This window comes from Limulus polyphemus, unplaced genomic scaffold (assembly GCF_000517525.1).
Source record: "Limulus polyphemus unplaced genomic scaffold, Limulus_polyphemus-2.1.2 Scaffold4292, whole genome shotgun sequence".
Taxonomy (NCBI): Eukaryota; Metazoa; Arthropoda; class Merostomata; order Xiphosura; family Limulidae; genus Limulus; species Limulus polyphemus.
Genome location: NW_013669902.1, coordinates 65,553 through 78,742, shown reverse-complemented (window position 1 = coordinate 78,742; position 13,190 = coordinate 65,553). Strand labels below are relative to the sequence as shown.

Below are 13,190 nucleotides of genomic sequence, written 5' to 3'. Positions count from 1 at the left end.
CACTAAAATGAAAATTACAACTGTGCACCTTCCTTGCTTACACTGATTTATATAAGTGGTTTAACAATCCGGCCATCCTAGTGCTTCTCACCCAGGATAATCAAAGACAGATCATACATCTGAAGAAAATTCTTTTTTTACTATTGGAGGATGGCTTGTCTGACTTTAATAGAAACTGCTCAGTGGCGCCCAGGGTACGTGTCATACCTGGCACTGGTTTTTCGAATTTCACAGCTACTTCACCCACTACTAAATCTTGAGTTACTCTTTTACTAATGAAAAGTAGGATCGACCGTCATCATATAACACCCTAATGGCTTTTTCGATAACGGTATTCGAACTCTCAACTCACTGATTGTGAGTCAAGCAACCTAACCATCGGGCTATTCAAATTTGCTTGAAAGAAATAAAAAAGCAAGACATTTATATGTTTTCTTTCATTCACTGTGAAAAAAGTTATGCTTTGAAATACCAAACTAACTTAGCTGTTTATATTGTTTGCTTGTTTTAGAATTTTCTCGTAAAGTTACAATTTTGAATTGGATAGTCAAGATCATTCTCTAGTTTGAACGAATATTGAAATAGTCAGTCTTACAGCATGCATAAGACCTCATAATACTGAACACTTTCTTATGCAGATTTACACTCTAAGCACGCTAATCACTGGGCCACACCCAGGCCTTTTTATATTGGATAATGACAAACTGAAAGCTGTAATTAGCTCGAATAGTGGGGTTTAATCGTCAGTCTTACAGCACATATAGGGTCACATAGCACGGAAAATCTATTTTTTTTGGCAGATTCACACTCTGGGCATGATAATCACTGGGCTACACCCAGACCTTTTTATATTGGATAATAACAAACTAAGAGCTGTAATTCTTCTTCGATGTCAGAGAACATTATCTAAAAACGTTTTATACGTCTTTAGGTGCAGAAGACTAAAAACTACAGTGATATTTTTACAAGGAATTAAAAATTATTGTAAACTAGAGTTAGTAAAACAAATATAAATAAATAGATCAAACTCATAACTCTTTTGATAAAGTTTCAAAAGAGATTTTACGATTGAATTTTAAATTTCTGGTATTTTTACTTTTGACCAATGTACATCGAAATAAAGGTGTATTTGACAGTTGAGATTCTAAATTTTATTTATGTTGTTTCTTCATGTTTTTGATGATTAATGTTACATCAAATCAAAGCTGGGTTTTACTGTTAAAATTTTAAACTTTATTTAATCTTATATTTGACCAATGTGCTTTATATATTCGATATTTTATTATGTATGTGATTCATATACTCAACGGCACATTTTGTCTTTAATTAAAAAGATATAAAACTTTTTTAATATTTGAATTTGATAACAGGCGAGTTTATACTTAGCGAAAAACTTGCCCAACCTGTCTAGTGCTAATAACAATCTAATCAAAAACACCTTAGATGTGAAAAAAAAGTGCAACCAAAAAATATTCAGCAAGCGATTTAAAGGAATGAAATCAAAATCACTTATAGAATTTATAAGACTTTTACAGCAAATATTCACTCATTAGTTATCCAGGCCGCGTTTTTTTTGTTCAACTCTGGCATGATGGTGGGTAAAACTTTTTGTAAATACACACCAATAAACCTCACCAAATATAAAAGTGACACTCGATAGTACCCAACATTAGCTTTAGGATCGCAACCCTATTATTCGGAACAGACTTTTACTTTACAAAACCAACCAGATTCTTTAAAATATATGTTGGTAGTTTTTCCTCTCTAAAACAGTGTTAATATCTTCCTTTATAGTAACGCCATGGAATCTAGGTTAACAGTTTCTTGTCATCACCCACATGCAATTGGTACACCTGTATCAAGCATCATTATTTACGCTAACTGCTTAAGCTAATATCAAGTGACGCTGAACGTTCTTCAATTAGAATAATTTCGTAAAATTGAGTAAATTTGTGGTGAAAAATTTGGCAACGAATAATCAATAATAACCGTCAATCCTTATGATTTTTTTGGAAAACTTGAGCCAGAAACTGGTATTCTAGTTTACTTGGCTAACCAATACTTATGTATCTGCACATCCTTTCATCCTATAGTTTTGCTGCTCTAAATCATCCGTCTTTAATCCGAATGAAAAAAAAAACTAAAAACGATCCACTTTTAGGAGAAGCTGTAGTAAAAATTTCAAACCAATAGCTCAATTGCGCAAAAAATTTGTTCAAATTTGAGTAGTTTTCGTTGAATAACTTTGTACGCATGACTTATATTTTGACCAAATTTTACACTTAATTGTTGATTGTAAAAGTATATCTTTGTACCAAATTTGGAAAAATCCAAAACAATTAAGTATGTTTTTCTATCAAATAAAGTTTCAATACTTTTGGAACGAAGAAAAAAAAAAGGAAGAACTTCATTGGAGATTTTATATCTCGTGTATTTCTTAATGGATTTGCCTTGAAATTTGGTGTGTGAAATCAGGATCCAGTGGAGCACATCCGCTGAAAATATATTATAGTTTGGATTACCACAGTCCGAGCTACAGAAGGTGGAAAATCACTACATTATCACTCCTGTTAATAACACACAGTGTGCCCTGCAGGTTGTTTTGGCCACACGATACACTACCACGTGTCTTGACTCGGGTATTAATTTTTGTCACATTGTTTTTGGTCTTTGAATAAAATGTAGAAAATTAATATTAATTTTGAAATTTCAACTTTTTGTCCTTTGACGTCTTTCATTGAATAATCACACGTATCTTAACCTAACTGAAATTTAAGTTATTTTTTGAAATACTTACTAACTACACAAACTTTGTCTTAGTCCTGTAATAATAGTTGTTCTATCCTGGAATCATTGTGACGACAAACTAAAAGTAGTGCTGACATTTGCTAATATCCAGTGCTAACTAACATCAGTTACCACAGTTCACTTTCAAGGCACAGTTTCGGTAGTGAGTAAGGCGTAAGGGAGAAATGTATGTGTTATTTATAGCAAAGCCACATTGAACTATCTGCTGTGTCCACCGCGGGGAATCGATCCCCCGGCTTTTAACGTTGCAAGTACGTAGAATTACCGCTATCTCACTGGGGGACAAGAGAGAGAGGAAGCTCTGGGTATATTTTAAGCCTATTTTAAGTTATGAAAAAATTCAAGATCATAAAGCTTAACGAAAAGAACTTAATAATAATGCTGTAACTTGAGTTGTCATCAATAAAAAAAAGGGAAATTCAAGGATACACATTTCAATAAGAAACAAGATGTAGCTTAAAGTTTAATACTTTAACCCTAAATTCTATACACTGCTTAGAAAAACATTTGTTTATCTTGTTCTCGAAATTAAGACAAATTTAGGTATCATGCGGGAAATAATGATTAGATCCAAGGGGATTTTTTTTTATTAACAAAACAAATATAAAATGGACCAGTAAAACCGTCTCAAACCAATAGGTTGATCTCCCCACTAAGGTTTTACAAACATCGGAATAAAAGTAAGAGTCTGGTTTAAACTAATAAAAGGGGTCTGAGTCTTTTCTTTCCTTGATTAGAATCTTAGATAACCAACCATTTCTGCAGAGATACTTGAAAGTGACTTTAAAGTAAGGTGATTGAAAAAAAAGAATGTTGGATTGTATGTTTTATGAGTTTATTAGTTCGTATTTCGCACTTTTAGGTTTCCAGACTTCTTAAGCCTATAATAATAAACAATAATTACACTGAGTACATGGTGTTACAAGTAAAAAAAATATATTAATTAGGGATAGTGTTACGCTACTTGGACTGCGCTCTGACAAACGTGCTGCGATGGGACTCCATTAATGGAGGGAGGAGAGCTTGTGCTTTAGCCGGAACTAATCTCCTCTTGGTATCACACGGGAAATAATGTTAATATATTTTCGAGATGTTGTGTTATGATTAGATCGAAAGGTCTTAAAAACATCGGAATAAAAGTGACAGTTTGATTTAAAGTAATAAAAGGGGTTTGAGAGTTTAATGGTGTTACAAATGAAAAAAAAATAATTAAAAAGTATAGAGATGAATATTAATGATAAACAATAAAAGCAGTTCCTGTGGTTCAGAAATTAATGTTGGTTTATGTGACCTTTTTGAAAAAAAAAGTCAATTTTTATTCATATTATTTAACTTTTATTTAAAATACTTTACATTTATCACGATAATTAAAGTATAATTTCTTAACATGCTCACTATTTACACAACTACTCTGGCAAGTAATTTTTATTTTCAAGTTTGATTACAATTAAATTATCTTTTATATTACTAAACATTTGTCATCAATAAAAAAAGCATCAAATTATGTTTTTTTTGACCTGGATAAGATATCTATAGGTATGTACAAAGTTAAACATATCAATAACTTTAACATGGTGATGCCAGACATATTGCCAAAATAGCTTTTCAGAGGCAATTTGAATATCACTGATAATCGTATTTTATTAAGATGAAACGTGCAAATGTAAGATAGTTGAAACTTAATAAAGAAATTTGAAATACATTAAATACTGATACAATATATATCTTATTGACCATTGGAAATTCGCTCTCATTTGTTACATTTTAAACGACTAAAATGTCAAAAAATCCCCTTCCCCTCCCAATTAAATAATTAAATCAAACATTAAACATTAATTAAACACAGCTTGTAAACGAATAACGTAAGCAAATGAGAGTTTATTGTGTAATTGTTTTTAAGTTTTAAGTACCATATGTATATTTAACTAAATTCTAACGTTTTAGGATAATAATCAGATAAAAAAAAACGTGGCTTAAACGTTTTTATTTAGAAATAAGTAAAAACAAAATTATGTTCACACTGTAAAGTAACTCGGAAATTTCAGGCTTAACCGATTTACCCCCGAATGTCTCAAGCATCAGGGCCAGATAATTTTTTTTTGGAAGAAGAACCATTTATATGATTAATGCCTGTCTTTCATGTCAGAAATTCTGAAAAAAAAATTATCCTTTTGCCTTTGATTTCACTAAATAGATTTGTGATAATTTTTTATGTTGTTTGAAAATTAAATATTCACATTCGTTTAGGGCATAACAACAAATTAGACCAAATTTTCAGCGTGTAGGTGAGGTTCATAGGACTATAATTTTGTTTCCTCACGAACTATTTTATTTCATGCGTCACTCATGGGCCTAAGATGGCCTTGATGTTGTTTGATGTTGGAAAATTCATTATTCAACACACTCATCTGTAATTCATTTTCTCTGTCGTCATCACTATCGTTCATAAAAGCGTGGTTAGTAACTCCTTCCACAGATTCCCGAGAAGACTGTAGCAGTCTTTGTATATTGATGCAATCCGCGGTTGTGCCATCTCCGAGCTGCATTGGACCTCCCAGTGAGTTAAGCCTCGTTTCTAATCCAACCACCGTGTTCCTTCGTTTTTCTAACGCCTTCAATGTATTCCGTCGGCTAAAACGGCGGAGGTCCTTAAGAACCGGAGTTGCTATTTTGAAAAGATTAAAAGTAATTTTTATAACTGAATGTATCTATTACTCCTTACTGATGAAAGATCCTTTATTATTTAATTAATTCACAATTTCCATTAATTACTTCTGCACAAACATATTGTTGTACAGGTATACGAAGTATCTTTCTCATTGCTGTAAAATATACAAACATCTTCACACGTTAATTATCCCACCGGATTCGTGTTTACAGGTTAATTACAACAACAGATTAACCATTAGGACTTATAGCTACGTTATTACACAAGGTTAAAATCTCCTATACAGGAGAGAATAAATCTCGTTTAGGAGTAATTCTAATAGAAGAAGATTGTTTGTTTGTTTGAAGTTAAGCACAAAGCTACACAATGGGCTATCCATGCTCTGCCCACCACGGGTATCGAAACCCGGTTTATAGCGTTTTAAGTCAGCAGACATACCGCTGTGCCACTGGGGGAGGGGTGATAGAAGAAGATAACTCGTATGTTAATATTAAAGCGAAGTTAAAATATCATAAAGGAACGACTAAATCTATTGTTTAATAACAGTACGTTTTTCAGAAGATGATAACTTGTATTTTCTTAGGAGGCAATCCCCGTCCCACCAAACATGCTCGCCCTTTCAGCCGTTGGGGCGTTATAATGTGAGGGTCAATCCCACTATTCGTTGGTAAAAGAGTCGCCCAAGAGTTGGCGATGGGTGGTGATGACTAGCTGCTTTCCCTCTAGTCTTACACTGCTAAATTAGGGACGGCTAGCGCAGATAGCCCTCGTGTAGCTTTGCGCGAAATTCAAAACAAACAAAACAATTTTCTTAGTAAAGCTAAATCAAAAAATTTTTTAAAGGAGCAACTAAATCCAAACTTCTGTTAGAATATAAGTTAAACTTACCTGGACCTTCCTCAGAAATACTGAAAAGTCTTGTACGAAAAGCTAAGTCTAAAGTACCAATTCGAGGTTGTTGGTGGCGTCTTTTCTCCAAGTTGTGAATGGTCCTTCTTCTTTCCAATCGGTTCCCTCCTTTCTTGTCTTCTGCGACTTCTTGTTCATGAAAGCCACGTAATTTTTGCAGTTGTTTAGCTATGTATATTGCATTCTTGTCAATAAAAGCATCGTCACTTATGTCTTCAACCTTCTTGTTACAGCAGCTAAGTTCTACGGATGCTAAGATGTGGGAGAAGGTAGCAAAGCGATGCAAAACCATACCGATAAACTGTACGATCAAAATTATAGCAAAAAACGAGGCAAATACCAAACCAATAGGTTCCAATTCTAAATATTCCCTGTCAATTTTTACTTCCTCCGTTTTGGGAATGTAGGTAATATTGCTTTTGACCCCTAGCGGCCATCTGATGTGTAGCTGCTCCTTGTTCAGCTGCAGTAAAAACACAATGAGAATGAACAATGCATTAGACATCAGAAATCCAAAAACAACCTTGTTTCGCAGCTCCTTCAGTTCAGAAGCAATCCGAGACTCTTGATCTTTGTTCTTCAGAAGAGGCTTCAGGTATTTTTCAATTAATTCCTTGAAAAAGTTAGTTTCTAACGGATCCAGATAACACAACTCACTCTGAGCTAGGTCTTTGTCTTCTATCCAGTATGGATTTTTCTCTTCATCTCTTTTTGTTGTTTAATTCCTAGAACCTACTCCAATAATGAGATCATCATCCCTCTTTGGAGTAGGTTCTAGCAAATAAACAACAACCATATGTTATGAGAGAGTACTGTAACTGAATAACTGTAATTAGCATGAACTTCCGACCAGAGCGAAACTAAAAACCAACCTTGTAATCAGTATAGTTAATTAAATATATTTTTCTTACGTTTTTAATTTTAAATATTAGAATGCATTGTTTTTTCAGTCAAGTACCCTCACTGTTAAGGACATTTTCGATCATAAGCCCAATAATATTTCACAAGGTTCGACCAGCTTAGGAGATTTAGGTAAGGCCATCTTTATAATAAAGTATAATAATGATAATAATAATAATACTTCAGTCTAAATAGAATATAAAAAACAATCTCCAAGTTATCACATATACTTTGCTTCAGCCTTATAACATCATAAAAAGTAAGCTTGACTTAATTGTGCGTGAAACATTAGGAGAAGGAAGTTGAATTAGAAATTTCAACCTGAACAATACCTTATGTGCACGTGGACTGAACGATTAGGTCAGAAAACCCTTTAGGGATCAAGTATGACCATTCCTAATTTTGAACTACTGGCCAAGAAGGGAAAGCAGCCAGTGAGTATTACCTCCACCCAAGGGTCTTGTCCAACTCTATAAACTAAATACTGGGATTGACTTTCACCTTTATAACGCACATACAACTGAAAATTCGGAGCATGTTCAGCACCACCACCTCTCGAACTCAGGATCGTTAGATCCCCATCCTGACACTCTAACCACTGGGACACGTCAGGCCCAATAAAAAGACATGACTTTAAGCTTTGAGTGTGTTATAAGAGTGAGAGTCAATCCCTTAGCATAGATGGTGGGTGGTAGGGTCCTGGGTCAGTAGTTCAAAACTAGGAAAGGTGGCCAGCTTACAATATACATTCGACGATACATGACTCTGACCTCTTCTTATTCCTTGTTTTGTTGGTAGCCAGGTACGACCAAGTGGGTGATATGCCACACTCGCTCTCTGCGATTCGTAGTCGTAGACTTGTTATAAGAGTGACGGTCAAATCCCTCTATCCAATTAGAATAGCCCAAGAATCGGCAGTGGGTGCTGTTAGTTAGTTACATTACCTCCAGTCTACCTCTAGTCAAATTTAGGGATGGCTAGGTCAATTAGCCCTTGTGCAAATAAAACTAATAACACAAATTAACTTATTCTTATTAAAAACTGCATCTCAAAAATCTCGACATCCAGAACTTTAAAAGGTTTTATGGTTTTTAAACGTGAGCTTAGTCTGTGAAAACATATTTTCCTATTATTTTGTTTCTGTTAAAAACTGTGTAGCGAAAGAAACAGACAAAAAATAATTTTGTTTGCCGAAGTTTGTTTGTTTTCAGGCATTCGAGCACAATAGCTACTGAAAGGCTATCTGCGCTAGCCGTCCTCAATTTTAACATGATAAACTAGAAGGAAAGCAGCACCCACCGACAACTCTTGGGCTACTCTAATTGAATAAAGTTATTTGACCGTCACACTTCTAAAATACCAACGACTCGAAAGTGTGGGTCGCGATTTAGCAACAACGGGACCATCGTATCGATAGTTCGGAACGCTAACAACTAGGCGCTTCTTCCGGCCCTTTTTTTTGATTGGCAACATACTTTGTACAATGTCGTTAAAATCCCTATCTATATCTCCAGTTTACAAAGTTGCCTATTTCTAAGACTGATAACCATACTTTGTAACTTTTCTGTTCATCTGGCAATAAAAGGTAAAACACACGCGTAAGGTTGTGGTGACATATCTAAGAATTAAAATAAAATAACATATATAAAGTGGCGTTTCGAGCAACCACTCCACTGTTCGATAACTTATCAGGCTCTACCAACTTCATTAAGTCTCCATTTGTTTATTTTTGAAATTTCGCGTTTTGTAGAGCATTGAATTCAAAGCAAATCAAACAAAGGTGAGAAATGAGCGTATTCTAGTGGTTAGCATGACCAGACCGTGAAGCTTAGAATTCGTGGTTCGCCATCCGTTGTCTCGAAAACGCTCTCTGAACCTTGGGGCTATGGCGCGTTATTAAAGTGATTGTCAAATCCCACTAATAATTCAGTAGCGAAATAGTTGTTGGTGTGTGCTGTTTACTAGCTGCCTTCCCTCTTCTATCAGTTCAAAATTAGAAATGGCCATGCTAAGATAGTGGCCTTTTCAAACCAGGTCATGTTAGTTCCTCTATACTAGCTGTGTTAAATCTCAACTTAGGAGAATATTGCCATCAATGTGGTATGTGCACAACATGGCTTTTTTTTGCTACGGTTTTTAACAGATTACATTTCTGTAAAAACTTCTATAAGAATTGTTCTCAAGAATCTTCAACAAAAATACAAGTAATAATAATTAGTCTTAATTAGGAGTAACGGGCAAATCACATAAGTCTCTATGACCTCTCTGCTTTAAGTCATTAGGTGGGTTTGTTTTAGAGAAAAAGCCATATTGGTCTATCTGCTGGGTCCCCCCTGCGGGGACTCGAACCCCGAATCTTAGCGTTTTAAGTCCGTAAACTTACTGCTATCTCACCGGGAGACCATTAGGTGAGCATTCTCTCTGTTAATTGTGTTTTCGGCCCTTTTCTACAGCCTTTGAAACCATATTTGAACCCCCCCCCCTACCTTTTTGAAGACGTAGATCATTATAGGCCACCAGTGATACCTATACTTCGACCACGGTTGTTTACAATAATCTCTATTTTGGTTTTTGATGTTTTTAAGTGCAACTTACTGTAGCTATGGTCCTAATGAATTATTATATTCCCAAAATTAAGTTATAATTTTTACCTTTAATTTAGAATTTCCTGTCCAGTAGTCACTTTTTACGGAAATTTGTTTCATATCCTGACTAACTTTACCTATTTAATCTTTTACTCTCATTGAACTAGGCTTGCCATGGTCTAATGGTTAGGACTCTGAATCTGCTGGTCGCGGGTTCGAATTTCCGTCACACCGAACATGATAGCGTTATAATGTTACGGTCAATCCCACTATTCGTTGGTAAAAGAGTAGCGCAAGAGTTGGCGGTGGGTGGTGTTGACTAGCTGCTTTTCCTCTAGTCTATTACTGCTAAATTAGGAACGGCTAGCGCAGATTGCTCTCGTGTAGTTTGCGCGAATTCAAAACAAACCCAACCAACTACGTCATATTTGTTTAAAAAGGCTTATTTAACTATAACATAGCTATGAAAGCTCAGTTTAAACTAAAAAAAAGAGAAAATTGTGCATTTTTATTTTATATTAAATTCATTGGAAACCATTAACTTGTGGTGGAATTTCATTGAATGTACTTTAATTCACTACTTTTCCTGTTTTACTTACCTTCGTCTGACTCCTCAAACTCACTTTCGTACTCCTCCGCCTCTTCCTCCTCACCCTCATCTTCTTGAACAGTAGTCAAATTTTCAAAAGGTTTTTGTAAACGACGACCGGCAGAAGATCGTCGACGAAAAGCAGAACCAGATGCCGTTGTCCCTGTCCCGAGTCGTCGCTCTAGTGTTTCAATCTTCTTGTTTAGACTTTCCAGTTGATCGTTGACCCTAATGAGCTGTATTTTTTCTTCGCTAGCTTTTGGGTAGGTGCAAAACATACACTTAAACAGATTAGCAAGATTACAAGTTATTCCACCATCTTCTTCTTCTTCTTTTCCGCTAAGTCCTAACCAGCCAAAGATGTTAGATTTCTGTTTCTTCTTCTTCTTCATTTCTTCTTCTTCTTTCATCTCTTGCTCTAACTGTTGTTTCGTTTTCTTGGTCTGAACCTCTCTCGTTCCCCAGCTCACCACATTCAGATTGACCAGGGAGTAGAGAATCAGTAGAAGGTACATCGAAGGAACACTGATGAAGTAAAGAAGACCAGATATTATACAAGAAAATTCCTGCGGATGAATTATGGCTGCTATGAGGAAACTGGAAGACAGTGCAATCAGAAATATTGCCGAAGGTGAACCAATGCCGTCGTGTGTAAGCTGTATAGCAGTCCCCACCAGTACGGCCATCATAAGTAACGCGTAGGCTGAGCTGAGGATCTGTGCTACGAGTATCTAAAACATATATACATATACAAATCCGTTAGTTTAGTATAAAACTAATTTCAATGAATCAGATTTCACTTTAAAAACAACAATATTGAATAAACTCCAAATAATGAAAAGACAAAGCGATGACGTAAGATGTTAATCCAAATATTACCTAAAATTTGCAATTTGATATAAGTTTAAGGAGTTGAATGTGTTAAATAAAGTTAACTCAGCTGATTTGATTCAACACTCCTACGAATGTGAAGTAGGCTATGTACAATATATAGAACATGTAATCTAATTCTGCTTACAATTATATTTAGTTATACCAAGAGAATCGTCGCCGCCATAACTATTATCCATATACATCACGGTGCTCTAATTGTAAGTAAGTGTCCGTTTGCAGGAAGTCGCGTGTTCTTGAGCTACAATTGCGTTGTAAAGAAGACACCATCTTGCTGAAAGGTAAATGACATCATTAAGTCATATAATATCATGTAAAGTATAAAGAGGGGATTGAGTGATATGTACCTGAATGTCATTCTTGGCAACAAAGCAGATGATTGTAAAGACCAAGATAGGGATCATGTTGGCCCAAAATGAAGTCCAGTTGTCGATTCGGAAAGCAGCTACCATTGCACCCAGCAACATCAAAAAGATGGTACCAGGACCGAGAACTGTGCCAACCATCAGCATACCTTGATAAACGATATAAAGAAAGGAAATGTTATCGTTGATGGCCACAGTTCGCTTGTAGTCTCCAAGAAGGTCCATGATGTTTGCCATAGTCGATGGAGCCCACCGACGTCGTTGTGTGAAGAACTCCCCAAAACCTTCAGGACAATGGGTGTAAGCGTCTGAGGCTGCGCTGTACTCAACCCGATACCCTCGTTGAAGAAGAAGTGTACATAGCCAACGGTCCTCTCCTGTTTGACAACCAAATACATCTGATTTCAGCGGACACAGTAAATAATAGACTATAAAACGTATGCATAGAAATATTTTATGAAGAGAATGGTTAAACTTTTACTGCTTAGCTTTCGAAGTCTTGTTCCAATATCGAGGAGGTATAGAAGTATCCAAGACGGTTAAATAAAGTTTTAAACAGTGTGCTAACGTCTTAAACAGTTTCCTCTGGACTTCCCATGTGTCCAAAACGTTTAAACAAAGTTTTAAACAGTGTGCTAACGTCTTAAACTGTTTCTTCTGGACTTCTCATGTGTCCAAAACGTTTGAAGAAAGTTTTAAACAGTGTGATAACGTCTTGAACAGCTTCCTCTGGAGTGCTCATGTCTTCTGTTTGCTTTCGGAGACAACATTTCAAACTCTTTAGTTTAGTGTCTCTTCAGAAAGAAGGCAGGAGCAGTCCGTAGGTAACTGTGCGAAAGCTCTAAAGCGAGAGTGTAGGTAAGTTACCAGTATCACCTTCTGAGACATCTTTAAAAAAGTAAAAAATATTGTTAAAAAAACAAAAACATTTAGAGACGAAAACGTTTTTTCTATCCAAATCTATCCCTTGCTCTAGCTTATTAAACAATACAAAACAAATTTTCCCAATGAAATTTTAATAAACAGATACATTTAAACGAGTAGCACAATTAATGGAAAAACCGACAATATATAGTTATTTAGTTCGGTGCATATATATATATTTAATATTTTCAATGTACATCAAATTGTTTTTCACCTGTAAAGGCACGTGAAGCTCAGTTGGACAACACCTCTTGTCATTAATCAGCTAGACTTACAGCAGATGTTATGATACGAAATTACAGTTCACATATTATGAGTGTATGGGATTGTATGTATTTTTCCTGTTACTACCTTAATTCCAATTAGTTTAGAGTCGGTTGGGATATCTGTAAGCCAATAATTTTTACCCACAGATGGCTGGCCCAGTCGGCAACCATATACGACGAATATGTTCGGCGGAGGATTCGAACCCGTGACCCCCAGGTTGCGAGTCGAGAGCCTTAACCTCCAGGCCATGGAATTGGCTAATCTCTTGTTTCTTTGGAATTAAG

General features: G+C 35.5%; 1 protein-coding gene across 1 annotated transcript in view; it reads right to left on the bottom strand.

Moving 5' to 3' along the window:
* Positions 1-4,773: 4,773 nt before the first annotated feature.
* LOC106470918 overlaps positions 4,774-13,190 on the bottom strand; it is a 50,257-nt gene continuing 41,840 nt past the window's right edge. The window contains exons 11-15 of the mRNA XM_022399563.1: positions 11,698-12,092; positions 10,470-11,190; positions 7,142-7,159; positions 6,365-7,090; positions 4,774-5,473 (exon numbers count right to left, since the gene is read on the bottom strand). Of these exons, the coding sequence (XP_022255271.1) occupies positions 5,142-5,473; positions 6,365-7,090; positions 7,142-7,159; positions 10,470-11,190; positions 11,698-12,092 (2,192 nt within the window). The 3' untranslated portion in view covers positions 4,774-5,141. The remainder of the gene's footprint in view (positions 5,474-6,364; positions 7,091-7,141; positions 7,160-10,469; positions 11,191-11,697; positions 12,093-13,190) is intronic.